Here is an 18,749-nt window from a genome sequence, read left to right as displayed (position 1 = left end):
TTTTACTGTAGTTTTATTTACTTTTGCTTTAATTTTACTTCCAGTTTGGGTCTGTGAGGCAGACACCTTCTCCACGTTTAAGAGTAGGCTTAAAACCTTCCTTTTTGATAAAGCTTATAGTTAGGGCTGGCTCAGGCTTGTCTTGAACCATCCCCTAGTTATGCTGCTAAAGGCCTAGACTGCCGGGGGACTTCCCATGATACACCAGGCTCCTCTCTCCTCTCTCTCTCCATCTGTACACATTCATATCCTATCAATGGTTGTTACTAACTTGACTTCTATTTCCTGTAGTCTTGTGGTTTCTCTCCTCTCTCCTCTCTCCTCCTGTCGCTTTCTGCAGGTAGTTCTGCCCCTGGTGCTGCAGAGTCTGGATCTGTGTCCTCAAACCACCTACCGCCCCTAGGATCCACTGCTTCAATTATTATCATTATCATTATTATTATTATATTTAGTGTGAGTATTATTATTATTATTAGATTTATTCTTAGTCTCATTATTATTATACATCTTAATGTGGAACCTGAATTGTAAGATGTTCTCTTTCCTCCCTCCTGCCCCAACCCCCCCTCTTTTTCTTTCTCTCTCTTCTGCCCCTCTCTCTTTCTCTCTCAACCTAACCAGTCGAGGCAGATGGGCGTCCACCCTGAACTGGGTTCTGTTCAAGGTTTCTACCAGTTAAAAAGGGAGTTTCTCTGTAAATATAACTTTAAAGAGTACGGTCTAGACCTGCTCCATATGAAAAGTGCCCTGAGATAATTTCTGTTACAATTTGGCATATATAAATATAACTGTATTGCATTTAATTGAATATTATACCAGTGTGTAGGAATTAGTGACGTCTAGTGGTAAGGTTGCAAAATGTGACCAACTGAATATCCCTCCCCTCACCCCAACCTTTCCAAGCGTACGGTGGCCTTCAGGTAACTTAAACACGCGAAAGGCCCTCTCTAGAGCCAGTGTTTGGTTTGTCCGTTTTGGGCTACCGTAGAAACATGGCCGCACAACATGGTGGGCTCCATGGAAGAGGACCTGCTCCCTATGTAGAAATGAAGGGCTCATTCTAAGCTAATGAGAACACGACGATTTTTCTTCATGTTGTGGTTTCAGGTTAATTCTTCAGGAGATATGCACTACTAAAAACACAATTATGAATATTAAGATTCTGCTAATAAATCCCCCTAAATTCTATACACTGGTCCTTTAAAAAGAGTGCATCTTTACAAATTACTCTTAAAGGTGCTATATGTAAGTTTTCTCTGCAGCCAAACGTGGTTTCTTGCCGGAAGCAGATGGTGGTGATGGTTACTTGCTAAGAGTTTCAGCCATTGTTGCCTTTACAATACAAGTTATTTAGGGCAGACTGGACTCTACAGTGACTCACTATTGAAAAGTGGCGAGACAGGCTAACCAGGCTAACCAGCTAGCCCGCTAACTTTAATAGAAGAAAAGAAGTGATAGAAATAGAAGCCGAACAACAGTTAACATTGGTGTCGCTTTCTACCGCTGGAGACAACTCTTAGCGAGTAAATGGATGAAGTTTGATGGTGAACCAGCAACGTTTCTTTTACACTGGTAAGTAAACAGCTGTTAATGATAACGTTGGCTATGTAGCAATTGCAGAAAACTTGCATATAGCACCTTTAACCAGTTTTCAACTTGTCTAAAAAAATTGAGAAATCAAATTATTTTACAGTTTTACAGTATTAGTAAAAAACTCCAGTTAAAATGAGAGTTTTACTGAAGATCCCTTTTGAACAGAATGAACACATGGTATGACATCATCCTTAGGTTTTGCATCATAATATGTTAAAGGGGAGAGTTTAGAGATGAGCCCCGATTTACTGACAGTATTCACATCATTAACATCATCACATCACAAAGCTGATGTGTTGGAATCTTTATATACAGTCACTGGTGGTGAATGCATTCTGATTGTGCCACTGGAGTGGTATGAATCAACTAATCTTACTCCGCTCCTTAATAACTGTAATACAAACCAAGATGGTCATCTATCAAGCCTACTAGCCTTCTCATCCAGCTACATTTGTAGATAGTCTGAAGCGGACTGTCAAATTATTTCAAGTTTACTTGTTGCACTTAAACTCTTTGTGTGTTTCCAAATGTAATCATCGTTTTCACTCCCCATTTTAATCTGTCTGGCACCAGCAGCATTACACCTTCACCACTGTCTGCTTTGCATGCGATGTTACTGAAAAAGCCTGTGTGTGTGAAGATAATGCGGGCTCTCCTGTTTTCCAGTAGTATCTTATATCTTTGAGGAGCATCAGCGGGTATGAGCAGCTGAATCAGACATACCACAGACTTATTACTACACAAACAGTTGCTGCTATAGAAATGGAGAAAATGTTCTGCATTGGAGAAAGTGGTATCAACTGGTATCAACTGCACGGATGTGAGGAAGAAAGAGAAGTGAAGAGTGTTCAAGACAGAAAATTTTGAAGATGAATTAATTAAATGAATCTAGTTAACAACAAGTTTTAAAACTATTTTGTGGGCATTTAATGACAGTAGAGAGATAAGGTATGACTTGCAATAAAGGTCCCTGGCTTGACTTGAACCAGACACATTGCGGTTCATAGACGACACCAAATCCCTAAGCTACCAGACCACCCTTAGTTGTACACATTACATGAAGTTTGTTGGCAGTTGTGCCTCTTGTGGAAAAAATGTTTAGTGTATTAACTCATGTTATTGACTCATATTTTTTATATTTAAAGGGAAAAATTGCAAGTTAGTACATTAACCCCTGGAGAGCTGTAGCCAGGATTTCAGAAATTCTGAAGTCATGGGTCCAATCATCGCCAGCAAAGCCAAACACCCCTGAGAAATGTTTTGACTAGCCACCAAATATAGTGGTATCATTTTCTTCATATTTGTTTCCTTCTGTTTATATTAGATTAACTGTTTTTATATCTTCTGTAAAGCTTATATTAGTTGTCTAGATGACCTTAAGCCCTCTCTACAATGGTAGATATTTCTGGGGGAAAATAAAAATCCTTTTTTTTTTTTTTTTTTTTAAATATCAGACTGCTGTTTACTCCAAAGAATACAATATAGCAAATGCAATTTTCTGTAACTGTAGAATACATACGCCTCCCTGGGTTGTTTAAACCCCCAAATTCCAAGAGAAAATACAGAATACATTACTTCTGCGTGTTCTGTGGCCTCTGTCAGAATCATAAAAGGCTGTATGTCAACATTTAGTTCAAATACAAGTCTAAAATAGTAAGTGCTTCTTTCTTAAAACATCCAGTAATCATCTATTCTGTAGACGGTGTTTGCTGTTTCAGCTTTTCTAAAAAAAAAATTAAAAAAAACCCTGCAAGTTTGTTATGGTTGTTCTTCAGCATCATCAGGTCTGATTTGAATCTGGTAACATGAAACAAGTGATAGATAAAGTCATTATTTACCCTGGGACTTTATTCAGTGGTGATACATTTTCAATTCCTGTGAATTAAAAGGCAGGAAAAACAGTAGATTAGCTTGTGCTGGACTTTGCGTATGAGGATGGGAAGTTAACATGTTGGCTGTCCTACAGATTTAATAGACTCAAATGTTCCTTTTAGGGCCGGAAAAAACAATAGAGCATGATGCATATTATGCTGCGTTATATTTCCTAAGAGGAGAAAATTTGTCTTAAACTTTCTGCCGCTTAATGGAGGCCAGGTTTGCTTTCTGTTAATGCTGTCAACTGACTGAATCCATTTATCATAATTCTCTTTATCTCCTAAACATTCCCCCTGTTAGGGCCAGTTTACGTGGAGAACACCAAATGTTCACTGATATCTCGGGCTTCTAGTGGTTAAATATTTACTTTCGAGAGATTTCTCTGTTAAGAAATGTAGACAACTTTCTATCTGCCAAAGAATGTCTGTGGGAATATAGAACTCACATTTGTCGTGCTGTGTGCTTTTCAAGTGTTCCAAGTGTCTCTGCAAGTCATGCAGTTAGTCAGTGTCAATGTGGAATTGGCATCCTTGAAAACCTTTCATAACACACTCATTGTGTTCTTGTGCAAATATCCTGATTTCATGAATAAACAGGGAATTTCCAGACATCTGCTCACTGTGTGTAATAGTTTTGTGTTGTCTGTGTTTTTGTGTGGTGCACATTTTTTCAGTCCTACGTCTTCGTACCGGCATGATGACTTTGAATTACTTGTTCTAGTGACATCACGAAGGGCTCCACATTAGACCAGAGGCCATGGTTTAGAATAATCAACTGCTATTATCCCCTGTTAAACAGAGATTGCACTACATTACTGTCAGGAAGACCCATCATTATGCCAGTTTCTCTTGTTTACACTCAACCAAACAAAGCTGGCCTGCACGCACGTGGAAAGCTGCGGACACCATGGGCGCGTAGTTGTTCTTATTAGGCTAGTGTTAAACTGCACTACAAGGGCACCACGGAGCATGATCTGCACCAAGCGGACTCCAAGTGGACTAGAAACTAGTATAATAAGAACAACTAGGCATGTGCGTTAAAACAGTGAATGGACTGCACTTATATAGCGCTTTTCTAGTCTTATTGACCACTCAAAGCGCTTTACACTACTGCCACACTCCCCCATTCACACAGCTCTTTTTCTATACATACAGCCCTTTCTATTCATACACACGCATTCACACGCCGATGATACATTGGGGGCAATTTGGGGTTCAGTATCTTGCCCAAGGTGGACTAGAGGAGCCAGGGATCGAGCCACCTACCCTCAGGTCAGTGGACGACCCACTCTACCTCCTGAGCCACAGTTGCTAAGGAGTATAATTTAGAGTATAATTGAGGCTTTATACTACTTTGTAGTCTGCTTGGAGTCCACTTGGTGCTGACTATGCACAGTTGGTGCCATTGTAGCATAGTGGGACAACAAATTGGAGGGTACACGGATGTCCACACAGAGCCTCGTGTACACCCTCAGATGACCCTCGCGTACTCGAGGATGCAGAAAGTATAATTGTAGTCTTTCACAGACATCAATTCAGCACTGTGACTACATCTGCTGCCGGCTTAAAGGTTCAACCCCAACCCCTGTTATTAGTACCTTTTATACAGAACAGCAAGGTGGAATAAAGGCGCAACATTCCTGCCTTAAAAAGGCTGTATAAAAGGGGCTATTGACATTCATAACACTTCATTTTGTTAAACCTTGCTTGTGGAAATGGGGGAACCCCACCGAGAATTCTTTGGAATAAACTGAGAATTCACAATTGGTTTAAGTTAAGTGGTAAGTACAGCTCCACAGCAAAGGGTATTATGGGGATTACCGTGAATTTACGGGAAGAGAGAAGAATTCAACCTTATAAAACAGCCGTAAGGAAACATTGGTCTTGAAGAAGATGATGTGAATTGACTTAGTCTCAAGTTTGCTTCTGGTTTCACCCAGAACCAGTACTAGATGTGTCTTTAGAGAGAGTTTATGCAGACTTTTATAAAAAGGGTCAAAGGAACCAGTCTCTGAAAGAACAGAACTTGGAATGTATATGTGTGTGTGTGTGTGTGTGTGTGTGTGTGTGTGTGTGTGTGGCTGACCTTCTGATCCAACAGGGCATCAATTTTCCTGACAATATCCATTTTTACTGGTGAGCTGCTTGCACTTTTACGGGCTGTGTGGTGGATTTGGGTGGTTAAACCTCAGAAACATTTTGTCTGTTATGCCCATTGTTCAAAATTGAGAATATAGATGGTCTTGTTAGATTTTTGTGGGAGACAAGATACTTAAATTGCTGATAAAATTGCTTAAGAATGTCTTCAAATAATCTATTGATCTGAAGATTTGGTTGGTAAAACCTGAATGTTTTAATATTTGTGAGGAAAAATTAGATAAACAGTTGCAGAAAGAGTGTAAAGAAAAGAAGAGGCGACTGTTAAAAGGAAAGGGATATATATGAGTCCTGTGATGAAGGATGAGGTTTTTCTAACTACACTGCAACTACATGACAATCAAACGTAAACACCCTGATGGACTTTGTCAGTGTGGTATTGTAGAAACAGTCCAGCATACCATAATTTGCTTTTCTAAATACAGCAAGAAATGGCAGTAAGAATTTAATAAATTTAGGACTGTTGATGTTTTCTTACAAAACTTCTTCCAAAAAGAATTTAAACTTTTTAGCAGAGCAAACTTCAGTTACTTGCACTCCACTGACCTTTACCCAACACGACAAAGAGTATACAGCCATGCTCGCTTAGACCTAAATGCTAATGTCACTGCTAACATGCTAACATGCTTACATTGACAATGCTAATATGCTGACGTTTAACAGGAAGACCGTTTTCCATGCTTATAATCTTAGTTTAGCATGTTAGCATGCTAACAATTGCTAATTAACACTAAAAAAAAAGTGCAGCTGAGGCTACTGGGAATGTCAGTAGTTTTGCAGGTATTTGGTCAAAAAGTATTGGACAAAATAAAATTCTAACCAGCTGATGATGGTGCTAGATGCAAAGTCATTAGGATACATCTTCCAGGGACCATAAATGTCTGCACAATATTTATGGCAGTCCATCTAGTAGATGTTGAGATATTTCACTGGACAAGTGAGGATTTGGTCTTGCTCGTGGTGCTATATGAAAAGTCAGCGGATCGCCAGCGTCAATTGGATTCATCTTGCGGGAACCATGAATGTATTTACAACATTTAATGGCAATCCAATCATTGCTGAGATATTTCGATCTGGACCAAAGTGGAGGACCAACAGACTGACCAACCTACAGAGCAACGTTGCCATCCGTAGAGGCTGAAAAGTATAAAAATAAACTACGGAGGGCAGCATTATGCCTGGCAGCTTACAGCCTACTGAATTTCATTAGAAAAGCAACCTATTTTAAATTTAGGTATGAAAATAAAAATTTTTTTTGGGCACATTTATACAGTATATTAGACATGGCACCTTATCTGTGATAATATTGTGATTATATTGTACATACTCAGTCACATACATACACGTTTAGTAAGATCAACCAAATCCAACCCACCTAAAGCAAAGCTAGGGCACCAACAGCACAGTTGTATAACTTTTCCATATATACAATGGCAATATACAAATAAACAGCTTTAGGTATCACCATGTAGCAAAACTAGAAAAAAGACTTGGATCACAATGACTTTATCAAAACATTGGATATATTTTTTTTTCTTAAGTCAGAAAGTGTTTCTAAAACATTTACAATTTACACAGTATTCTGACACAGAGAAGGATGTTTATGGGGCACCTCACTCAGAAAAGGCACCAGCTCAAACAGGCTCTTCATATCAGTGCAGTGTGTCTATTTATATCACTACAGTACAGAGCAATTTATAGACACTGGGAGCTAAGATTCCATTGAAGAATGGTTGGTCCAGTTCTGTCTCACCAGCATCAATGACATCCAACTATCTACCAACAAATGACAGTCAAAGTGTTACTATACCCTTTATTGAAAGCGAATTATGATACAAAACAGTTTATTGAATATAACTTAAAAACCATGTATATATTTGTATGTGTGTTATTTTCGTGGTTGAGTCACCTCTGGACCCTTAGTTCTAGCTGATCAGGCATGTGACAGCATGTAGTTGTCTTTTCTACAAAGTCCTATATGACTCAGCTGTCTTGCCATTTAGGGCTTCACAACCTTCATTCAGCTTGGCAACATACTGTGGGATGGAGTTGATTGACTGTGAGACACTGGAAGATTACAGCCAGAATACACACAACCCTGTATCTTGATAGTATACAATCGTCCTATTTTGTTAAATCCAACAGGACTCTCTGGTTATTTTCATTGTAACTGTCCTCTTTTCCACAACTGCGCATCTGTCATTATAGTCTGCTTTTGCCATCAAATCTGGGGCATCAATGAGCCAAAGCAGGTTGTGATATCTTCAAAGCTGGTGTTGTCTGGTGGTTGAATCTTCCTCTTTCCAAGCTCCAGGCTCTTAAGTTGTGGCTAAAGATCAAGACACATCATATTCACGTGGAGCTGAATATAATTATGGGGCAAACTGAAAAAAAGCTGTTACACAAACATTTCTCAGAGGCAGAGTTGCTATGGAGGCAGAAATAATTTCATTAGTTGAGTTACAGAAGTGTCACTATGCATCAACAATGCTGAGGGCACAACATAACTGTTTGAGTGACACAGAAGGACTCTTGCTAAAGCTGTAAGTGTATTATCTGACTCCACCTGAATACAGTGGCAAGAAAAAGTAAGTGAACCATTTGGAATTATCTTAATTTATGTATAAATCTGTCTTCAAATATTGTCAGATCTTCATCTAAGTGTTAGGACAGGACATGGAAGCTGCTGCTTGCTCTTGCCCCTGCATTTACTAGCTGGTGACAGTTAGCCGGTATCTCCACAGTCTGATGATGATACTAACAGTGTAATATACCGCTGGTGACGATGCTGATTTTGATGACGATGATTAATTCTAAAAAACCTTGATGCTGTTGTGTTGATGTCACTGACTTTTTTTAAATTGCACTGGCGTTTCTGCATGATGGGTGATCAAAGCTTAGGGGTTGAAGCCAAGCAACCACAGTTTTCCTGCACGTTACTGTAACTAACATTAAAATGAAGCGCACTGAAAAAGACACGCAGAGTTGCTCTAGCTACAATAAAGAATAAGACAAGAACAATACGGACATCTAATCTGGGGTGTGAGCCATAGGATTGAGAGGGAGCCTTTTGATAAATCCCCCGCTATTCCCAACATAATATTAACTCACCTATAATTAGGAGTAACCTGGGATATCACAAACTTATATTTCATCATCATTTTGTGCCTTTACTGACAGGTGTAGTCTGTGAAAATACATACATTCAGTAAAGAAATAAGTAATGTAGCTGATATAGACACTACATCTTTCATTGCATTGTGGAATCTCCTGAGGGCAGTGTATAGTGCACTCATTTTACACTTTTTGTGTAAAATATAGTTTGCCAGGTAGGTTCTTAAAATTAGTACTTACGGTTTATAAAAATGAACCCTGCTACTACTACTTCCTTAGTAACACTGCCTCCAAAAATGTTAGTAAAACTACAGTCTGTTGGACAGTGAAGCAGGATCCTGTATAGTGACAGGTGTCAATTGAGTGGAGAGCGTGAGGTGCTGCTGGACATACATTCCCCTCTCAGACCTCCAGGAGACTTTGCGGCCGCTCGGATGCTTGTGGGGGGCCAGGCTGGATGCGACAAATGGGCTTGTTGCACATAGGGCAGACACTGCGGATTTCTAACCATTTTAGCAGACACCTGGGAAAAGTAGGCAGATGTGAGACATATTACCACCTTTTGTCATGTCATGGGAAGAGAAGGTACGTCAAGTTACGTCTAGGTGGAGACTTTTGGAATCAAGACAAGAAACAGAAGTTCACACAACTTAATTAACAGTTGCAAAACGGCACTGATCACACAGACATACAGGATATTTACACAGTTCACAGGTACTGGGGATACACGCAAAAAAAAATCACTCAGAAAGAAAAGCAGACGGGTCTTAAAGCATTGCTGTCAATGTCACACCTATGCTGTATGCAAAAACAGGTCTCATTTACATAAAGCATGCCCTTGTTTAAACATGCAGGGACATATGTTGTCAGGAATTTGCTCATCATTTTCATGGCTTTTCCAAAAATGCTATTCCACATGGTTTCAATTGAAGAAAAACAAGCCAACCAAAACTGTTTGCAGCCACAGTCTCGAACATAATGTTTGAGTGAAGAAAATTAGCTGCATAGCTACTAATGTGTGAGACCGTTAAACAAATGAATCAAGTGTGGAGTTCTTTCATTTGAGGGTGACTTTTGAATACAGTTTGCATGTTCACAAATATGGAGTCCGCTGTTCAAACTGATGAAAGTTTGATTACCAACCAAAGTTGTAGAACTTACTTCTTGTGAAAAGCATGGGAACATGGGCACACTCCAAGCTCATCCCTGCTGCGGAACTCTTCTAAACACACCGCACATGTTTGCTAAAAAAGGGGAAACGAGAGGTTATGAAATTAGTTGAAACCAGCACGCCTGTCACTTTAACGATTCTCAGCAACTACTACTGTATAATTCTATATTCAAATAATCCCCAATGTAAATGTCCATGACTGCACTGCAATAATTACATCACTGCCATAACCCCCTATTCATACTGATAAGGTACAGTGTGTGCTACCAATCTTAAAATATACTGTTTTTGCATTTGGTATACAAGAAATAAATGTACCCCTCTTAACATCCAGGTAATGACAGAAAATGTACACCGACATTTCAAACTAGCCCACTGCCAATTTCAAATACAGTATTTTAACAAAGAGAACGCTAAATGATTGTCTAAGGATTTAATATTTGTAGTTTTGGAGATCTTCTCAAAGCTCCCACAGTTTACAGTTTGTTGTTAGCTGTGAGTAGTTCCTCTATTTCTGTGTAACATAATGTGGTGCAATACCAAGCTCTAAAATGAAGCCAACTAAGCCTGTAGTCTGTAAGTATGGAATTGGGACATAGCTTACAAGACAGCCATATCGGGGTAGCTAGCTGCTAGCTGCTACAGCTAGCTAATCAAAATGTCACAAAGCAGTAGCTAACGGGTAAAAGATCATTCACCAGCATTTCAGAAAGAAATACCTGGGGCAAAGATAAAGAGACATGATTTCAAATTGAAATTTTCTCAAATGATTCACTGCAAATATTACCCTAGCTCTTTTGTAACTCAAAAATGTGTTCTTTTCTCAAAGTGGGGACTGTTTTCTGCATACAGAACCAGCTTCAAAAACAGCCAAAATTAAGTAGCGACTTAAAGGAATATCATCTATATTACTTCCTATCCAGGTTTGGGGAAGGCCTAGGTGGATCTAAAATATTTCATTGTGTGGTTAACAGTGGTTAACAGTGAAACATATTCACTCCCGTTTTTCAAGCAAATTACAGATTTACTGATATTTGTTACAGCGATAAATTTGTTGCTGAAAATTGTAGCCATTGCTTCATTTTGATACATTTTAAACTCTTGAGTCACTAAGCCGCTAAGTATGTTTTCCACATTCATTTTGTCCCCTTAGACGGTTAGCATGGGTTAGCTATACCTCTTTCAACATTCCCATCCCATTCACTCTGTATTCAACTTACACCAAGAAGGCTCAGTTTCTTCCCCGCTCCTTTCAAAACAACCTGTTGACAGGAATGGATTTGTCACAAAATGCATATAGTTCAGCAGACAAAAAAGCAAATTATATAGACTGAGTTACAATTACTAATCAAACTGGAAATGGCTTTAACATATTACCTCACTGTAGCCATACTGTTCTCTTGCACTTTGTCGCCTCAGTCTGTAAAGCACAGAATAAAAAAGTTGTCATACCGTAAATATTTGTCTTCCTCAGGACATGTCTCATCATGCCGTGTGAATCAGCTGAAGTCCTGGAATTTACACAATGCCAAATTCAAGTAACAGCCTGCGCAACTACGCTCATCATGAGCAGCTCTAACACTGTGAGGAATACGTCCTTGTATAAGAATTCTGACGGAATTTTTTGTTATTAAGTTAATCATACGTTGTTGAAAGGTTAAATACATTGCCATTACTCTGGGTTCAATGAGCACATAATAATGTTCATCCCTAATTGAGATATACACCATTTGAGAAGTTTGAGACGTCTTTGAAAATGCTTGAATTACAGGTGTTCTATGCAGCTTTGTCTTCAAGGTATCTATTTGAACTACTCCTCTGCCAGAACCAAAAAAACACCAGCGTGACCAATGAAACACATTCTCATCAGACAGTTTCGATTTCTTTGATTCTGCAAACATAACCTTCTGTACTTTAGTATCAGAGATATAGCTAATAAAAAACAAAAACCAAAAAACAATCAAAATCCATCAAATCAAGGCAAACTCCAGATTCAGATCACCACCATAGTCCTACCTGATGCTCCTTAACCCAATACTTGTCTGTAAACCCAACTTTACATACTGTACTTCCACAGTCCAGTTTTAGGTTTTTCAGATATCTGGCTGACAGATAGCTAAATTGTCAAAGCACAAAATCCTCTGTATGGGTTAAACGGGTTTTTCCAGAAATCCTAAAAATCAACAGCAGTTCAGTGACATAATCCCAACCTGTCTGCAGATGATGCACTATATATTTCCATGAAATACAATGAGAGTCCTCCCCATTGACACATGACAATTACCTGAGTGTAGTTTATTACAATATTAAAACCCAATCTGTTAAGATTTTTAAGAAGATTTCTCAGAGCACACAAGATGCCGTCTGTTAATGCACACAGTCAGCTAATAAGATTTTTACATGTGAAACTGGCCCATGAAATACACAGATCAGTCACAACATTAAAACCACTCACCGCTTTTAATGTTGTGGTTGAATGGTGTATATACAGTGTATGGATACATAAACTAGTAACTGGCTTTACTGTTGGGGCTGATCGGTGTATATTTCACCAGCGACTGGAGGGTGTAAACTTGCCTTTGCGCTGTTTTCTGATTTACATAAGCGAGTTGGCTGTACGCTTATAGCTGCTAAAACTGAGGTGCAGTTAAAGTCACATGTCATAAGCTGAAGTCAGTTTAAAGTAACACAGCCTGTTGATACTTCAGGCTTGAAGGTGTTGCGTAGTCATAAGTATTTTGATAACAATTTCATTTTTGTAATTATAATGGACAATCATTATATCATAGCGCTCTCCCTCTCCCCCTCCACAGGTAGCCTATAAACAATAGATATATTGTATGCAAGAAGTTCAGGTATGCTCTCTCAGGGCTGTTGAAGGAAAAAAACAGAATATAACTAACTTATGCAAAAGTAGAGGCAGGAGGAGGTAAAGTAGAAACAACAAAGGAGTAAATTAGAAAACTTCATCAGAAAACAGTTCCTGAAATGCACCACGAGTTACGGGTTAATGATATGTGACACTCACAGAGGTTCCAAACAAGGAATTTCACCTTAAGGCAGGGTGAGGCAGATTTCACTGCACGTTTGACAGACTGGAGTTAAACTAGAATGATGTCTTCAGTCAGAAGTGGATGTATTTGTCTGAATGACGTCTGATTTTAAGGGACATGCTAATACTGGCCCAGTACAGCAGTCTGACACTTGTGTGAATCCTGTAGACGGGCTCTACCTCAGCCTTGTCTGTTGTCTTGTACCTGAACAGGTAGCAGCAGAAGATGAGGCTGAGCATGAGGATGAAGAGGCCAATGCCCAGGATGATGATGTAGATGTTCAGCGGCAGGTGGAAGAGCTCTTCAGATGTCATCTTGCAGTAGAGGCTGGAGTTCTGCAGTCCAAGGCCACAAAGAGTCGCTGAGGGGACAGGACACATGAAAAAAGATAACACAGAATCGAAGCAGAAATTGTATGAATACAGGAAAAATAACATGGTTTGGCTGCAAGGAAGAAAAATGTATTTTCTTTGTATTAAGGTTATACCAGTGCCACCACAGTATCACAGATATCAACGACGATTTTCATAACAAGAAAATGCAATATTCCCTTCGATTTTTTAATCCTTTTCAGGGTGAAAAGCCTCTGAGACAGCATTTAGAAAAGGCCATTCTGAACTATCCACTGAATATGTATTTATATCCATAGAAATATGAATGCATACTTGTGCAGAAGCAGATCAGTTCAAAGTTCAATTCAAACTTCCAACAGAAATGAACAATTTCAACAATAAATACAGCTTGTTTTAAACTGCGTCATATCCATCATGTGGAAATTTCAATATTTCCCTGAAAGGTTGGTATTGGTTAGTACGGGAGTCCGATCCAACTGTGCTCTGAGTCAACTTTGTCTTCACACAAAGAACAAGACCGTCATGAATATAGCCTACTGTTGGTAATAATGCAAGGAACACATTCATCTTTTCAAGTGCACTGATGAAAATGTAAGAAAAAGTCATTTTTTATACATGAAAAGCAACAGTAACAAAGCCACAGTCAAATAATTCAATTATGAGGATTGTATCCTACATTATGTGGCATTTAGAATTCCAGCAGATATCCCCAAGAAAGAATGTATCCCTCTTCACACATTGTCTAGTACACGGACAGAAGATGTTAGCATAAATAGTTTGAAAAATTCATCGTGATGTGGGTGAGCTTCCATGTTTTATGTCTTTCTGAATGATATGAGTATTGAACTGTTTCTTTTCTATCTTGGGTTCTGAAAGTATTCTAACCTCATAGTCCACTCACACTGTGGAGACTGACTTACCTACCAAAAAGCTAGTTGGCCACAACTGTGACATTTATTTTAGCCTTACAACCTAACTTATAAGGTAAGAATTATGTTTGGGTTAGAGTAGGGGTTAAAAACGCACTAATCAATCACAAAATGTTTATGTTAACAATGGATCATATGTGTAATATGACAGCTGTCACAAACACACAAAGAATTATCAGCCATTCAGCAGTCCCTCTCTGTTTTGGTTAAGGCTCAGCACTCTCTTCAACCTTGTTTCCAGTTGCAGAAGGCAACTGTGTTTTCACCTAAAAAGCTCTGATTGACACCCTGTGCACACTCTACACTGTGCCAGACCAAATTAGCAACTAGCTGGTGAACACAGTGGTGTAACTGCTGAAGAGCCAGATATTTCCCTCAGGAGTTGGTTGAAAAGCGGGTTGAAAGCCAGTGCATTCTTCAGGTGTTGTCTTTACAACTTGTTGCACTGTCCCAGAGTGACCACAAAACTCTGTCTATGCAGGGTTAAAGTATGGCATGTAGCTCCGATGGTTAGGATTAAGGTGCAGAGGAATGACATGTCATCTGTGCCCCCAGAATGAAATCAAGACAAGTTTGTATGTCCATGTGTATATCTTCCTATACCAGTAAATCCTTTCACTCTTAGTGGAGAATAGGTGGTCCAAAATGGCCCTTCATTGTAAGTACATGATAGATATTTTCTGTAATCTCTGTGTCCCCTTGGTGGGATATTAGCCCACTCAACTCCATCAGAGCCTTGCCAGTGTGTTTCTGTGGCCCGCACAAGTCTTCATGACAAACTTATCCTGTCAGACATCACCCTGTCTGGAAATCCCAGACTGCCTGTGTCCACCTCCCATGGCCAGGACGTGGCGTTGGATTTTCACACATGAATTTGTGTGGACATATCTGTGTAACTTGGAAAGCCTGGCGCACAGACTCCACACTGCATCTGTTAAGCCTTTTGTTTCAAACTGCAATGTGAGCCTGCTTAAACGGTAGAGATTCTTGAGCTGCACAAAGTTTGTATGCGTAGAGGTGGTGTGAATAACAGATATGGAAGTACCTAATCTCTTAATTTGCTTTAACTAAAAAGTGAGGAAATAACATTCTCATCAGTCCATTTCAACTTTTTTGATTCTGCAAACATAACCTTCTGTATTTTGTATCAGAGATATAGCTAAAATAACAAAAAACAAAAAAACAAACAATCAAAATCCATCAAATCAAGTCAAACTCCAGATTCAGATCACCACCATAGTCCTACCTGATGCTCCTTAACCCAATACCTGGCTGTAAACCCAACTTTACATACTGTAAACCTTTCTTGCTGATTTACTAAAGTTCAGTGTTTTTTTAGGGTTGTATAATCTTTATGGCATAAATCCATATTAATCAGGGTAAAACTGATAAAGCTACAGAAAAACAGGGTTTATTAGGGGAGATGACAGAACTTTGTTTCTACGAGTGTGCACTATCCTCATGATGCTAACTGAAGGCTCACACTGCATAGTACTTTCATGTGAACTTTTACTACCATCTTTGCGTCACACAGGAATGTTTTCCACTTGCTTCCTGGCCTAAGAGTGGTTACTCACTGGAGTTTGGGCTTGGAGAGAAAGAAGAGTGTTCAGCCCGAGGGGCTTGAACATAGCACTTTTCATTCCATACAGCACATGTTAGCCTTAAACTGCAGTAGTTAACTCCTTCTTTTGGTCAAGTTCTACAACTTATACGGTGACGGTGACCTCCTGGTTCAAAAGTCATTCTCTAATGGACGAGGTTCGTGGCAGTAGAGTGTTGGGGATCTACGGAGGGTTTGACAGGAGATTTGGCAAAAGCAGTAGGCAGCTGTAATCTTAGCACGATGGTAGTGAATCATTGATAGCGGAGGTAGGCCACTGTGCAAATGCATGCAGTTTGGGCAGGATTGTACCTGAACACTGTTTAACTGGAACAGTAGCTTTGTTTTTATGTGTTTTGGCTAGGGGAAAAAAGGTCCTCCCTTCAGAGGATAATGGTATTGGGTATTGTTTGAAACGTGTTTGAAGTGATAGTTTTATTCAATTTTATTTTAGGTCATGTCATTACTTATAAAATTTTACATTAAGATTGAGTTCTGCCAGGTTTTCATAAATCCCTCAGAAAGGTCGTGTGTATGGTCCTGAAATTCTTAGTAACTAGTTAGTTTCAATCTAGTGCTGCACCAAATGTAAAAATTAAGAGAAGTCTTAGCTAGCAAAAACTTGTAGTATACTTGTATATGTGTGTGTGTGTGTGGTTGTGTGTGTGTGTATATATATATATATATATATATATATATATATATATATATATGTAGTAATGTGTAAAACATTTGCTAGGATACAGCTATAACGCTGGTATAACTTTTTAAAATATCAGCATAAATGAAGAAATACATTTTTAAGAATCAGTAGTATTAATGCAAAGAGGGGGAAATATCTGATTATGCTAACCTAGCTGACATTATTTAGTCATTTAGCTAATGCTAGTCTAACGTTATATGGCTTCACATTTTGCTATTTTCATGTATATTGAGTTATTGTTGTTGAGGTGTAATTGAAAATATTCCTTGTTCTTTTACTCTATAATTTTAACAGTTGTGCAGCGAGCTAAAGTTATTTTTGTCAGTTAGCTTAGCGTCAGTCCTGTTAGCTTAGTAACACTTTGTGGGAGTAAATATTAACTAACAAGTCATCTCTACATTAGAACTAGTTTCTGCAGTGTAACCCATTTTAACTTAGCGTTAAATTTTCACTTAGTAGACAGTGAAGTTATAACATAGCTAAGTTTGATCTTAAGAAAAGCAACTGTGCAACTGGCACTTACCGTTACACCATTGGACAGAATTCATCAAATGTGCCGATGTTTGGATGGCAAGGCGAAAAAGGTGAAAAGTTGTTACTTCTCCAATGTCACAAACTCACAAACTTTCCGCAACTTTTCTGAAGTTTTTTTAAGGGAAAAAGAAAGGATCAGTTGTGGCTTTTGTGTCCACTACCTTTTAAGTTCAGACTAGATTGCCCAGATAGTCGATAGAGAGGACGTGCAGTGATTTAAATCTTTGTGGTCTGGAGTAAGCGGACCTGATTAGAGACTCCCTGTTCCTCAAGAAGACATCAGCCCAATGAGCAGCTGGTCAACTGAACAGTGATTATTGAGTAAGCAGGGATGATTTACTGTCAAAAAATATGATACAAACATCCACATTAATTGAGATTAGACACCTCAACAACTGTAAATGTGTCAGAGAAAAAAAATCTTAATATTCCTTTGTGTCTTCCCTCTGCATGACAGAGAAAACAGTCTTGGAGATTAACCTGTGAGCGTTGTGGATGAAAATACACCAATGTCACTGACAATAAAAGGAAATATGAGGAAATATACTCCAAATCCTGTCCAGCACTCTGGCTATGAACCTCTGGTCAAGCACACTCCTTGCTTTTTTGCTTTGTCTCCTCTTCAAAACATTGTCACGAGGCTCTCCCTCCCTTCCTTCTCTTCTTTTCTCTTCTCTCTTACTTTCTTCTCTCTCCTTTTTCCTCTCTTTTTAGATCTCCATGTTGCTTTCCTTCTCCTCTCTGGCTGTGAAAACCTGCCGTGGTCAATTATGGAGGGACAAAGGCAAGAACATGGATGGGTTCCCCGGCAGCACGGCCAGCCAACCAGGCAGCCAGGCAGGCAGCCTCAGTAGTGTTCCTGTGGAAAGTAGCTCCTCATCTCTTCCCCTGCTCTGAGCACAGAACACAGGGAGGTATGAAGTACAGGAAGACAATGCAGCTAATGTTACTTCCGATTCAGGCTCTCCTCTCTTTTCTTATATTTTCTTCTCGCATTAACTCTCCTCTTCTCTTCTTCCTCCTCTCTCTTCTCCACTTCTCCTCTTCAGCTCTCAGTTTGTAAACAGATCCCTGCTCATGTGATTCGCTGTCTGCATCACAGCTCTACTTTCACCGCCCCCTCCTTCCTTCTTCCTCCTTCCTCCCTCCCCTCCGCCTGCCCGCCCTCCCTTTACCCCCCGCCTCTGGGTTTTTCCTTCCACCCCCCTTTCTTTGCAGCTGCGAGCCATTGTTGAAGTAGCTGCAGAGCAGATGGTAGACAGACAGATGTGGAAACAGGCGAGGGGAGAGTCTGTGATATTATATATGGTTTTAGTTTTAAGGTAGTTTGATTGATTGCAGGCTATTTGTCAACTGATCAATACTAACTTCCGTTTTCAGAAACTATCCTCTTGTTTATAGAGAGATCATAACCTGAACTTATTCAGATGGGGAATTTTGATCCAGACCCTCAGGGGGCCCAGTGGCTCAAGGTTGACCATGTAGTTTGTGGTAATTTAAGTAACATATGTTTGTTATATATATTAACAAACACGTTTGTTAATACTATATTCACCACTAAAGCACATTATAAACTGAAATAACAGGGACCTTAAGACAATACCTGCATTATACCTAAATCTTCATCTTCTAGAGGGGCCATAAGTTAAAATGTAGGCTGTAAGA

The 18,749-nt window shown here is 39.3% G+C and overlaps 1 protein-coding gene across 1 annotated transcript; it reads right to left on the bottom strand.

The window, feature by feature from the left end:
• Window positions 1–6,431: 6,431 nt before the first annotated feature.
• On the bottom strand, window positions 6,432–18,174 carry LOC120796609 (RING finger protein 122-like). The gene is made up of 7 exons (XM_040139620.1): window positions 17,074–18,174; window positions 13,167–13,323; window positions 11,287–11,329; window positions 11,130–11,171; window positions 9,900–9,982; window positions 9,132–9,261; window positions 6,432–7,953 (listed from the first exon to the last, which is right to left on the bottom strand). The coding sequence occupies exons 1-6, from the start codon at window positions 17,096–17,098 to the stop codon at window positions 9,141–9,143; spliced, it is 471 nt and encodes a 156-aa protein (XP_039995554.1). The 5' UTR covers window positions 17,099–18,174; the 3' UTR covers window positions 6,432–7,953; window positions 9,132–9,140.
• Between the last annotated feature and the right edge of the window lie 575 nt (window positions 18,175–18,749).

This window comes from Xiphias gladius, chromosome 11, assembly GCF_016859285.1.
Source record: "Xiphias gladius isolate SHS-SW01 ecotype Sanya breed wild chromosome 11, ASM1685928v1, whole genome shotgun sequence".
NCBI classification, from domain to species: Eukaryota; Metazoa; Chordata; class Actinopteri; order Istiophoriformes; family Xiphiidae; genus Xiphias; species Xiphias gladius.
The sequence above is the reverse complement of the archived record's forward strand: the minus strand, read 5'-3'. Positions and strand labels throughout refer to the sequence as shown.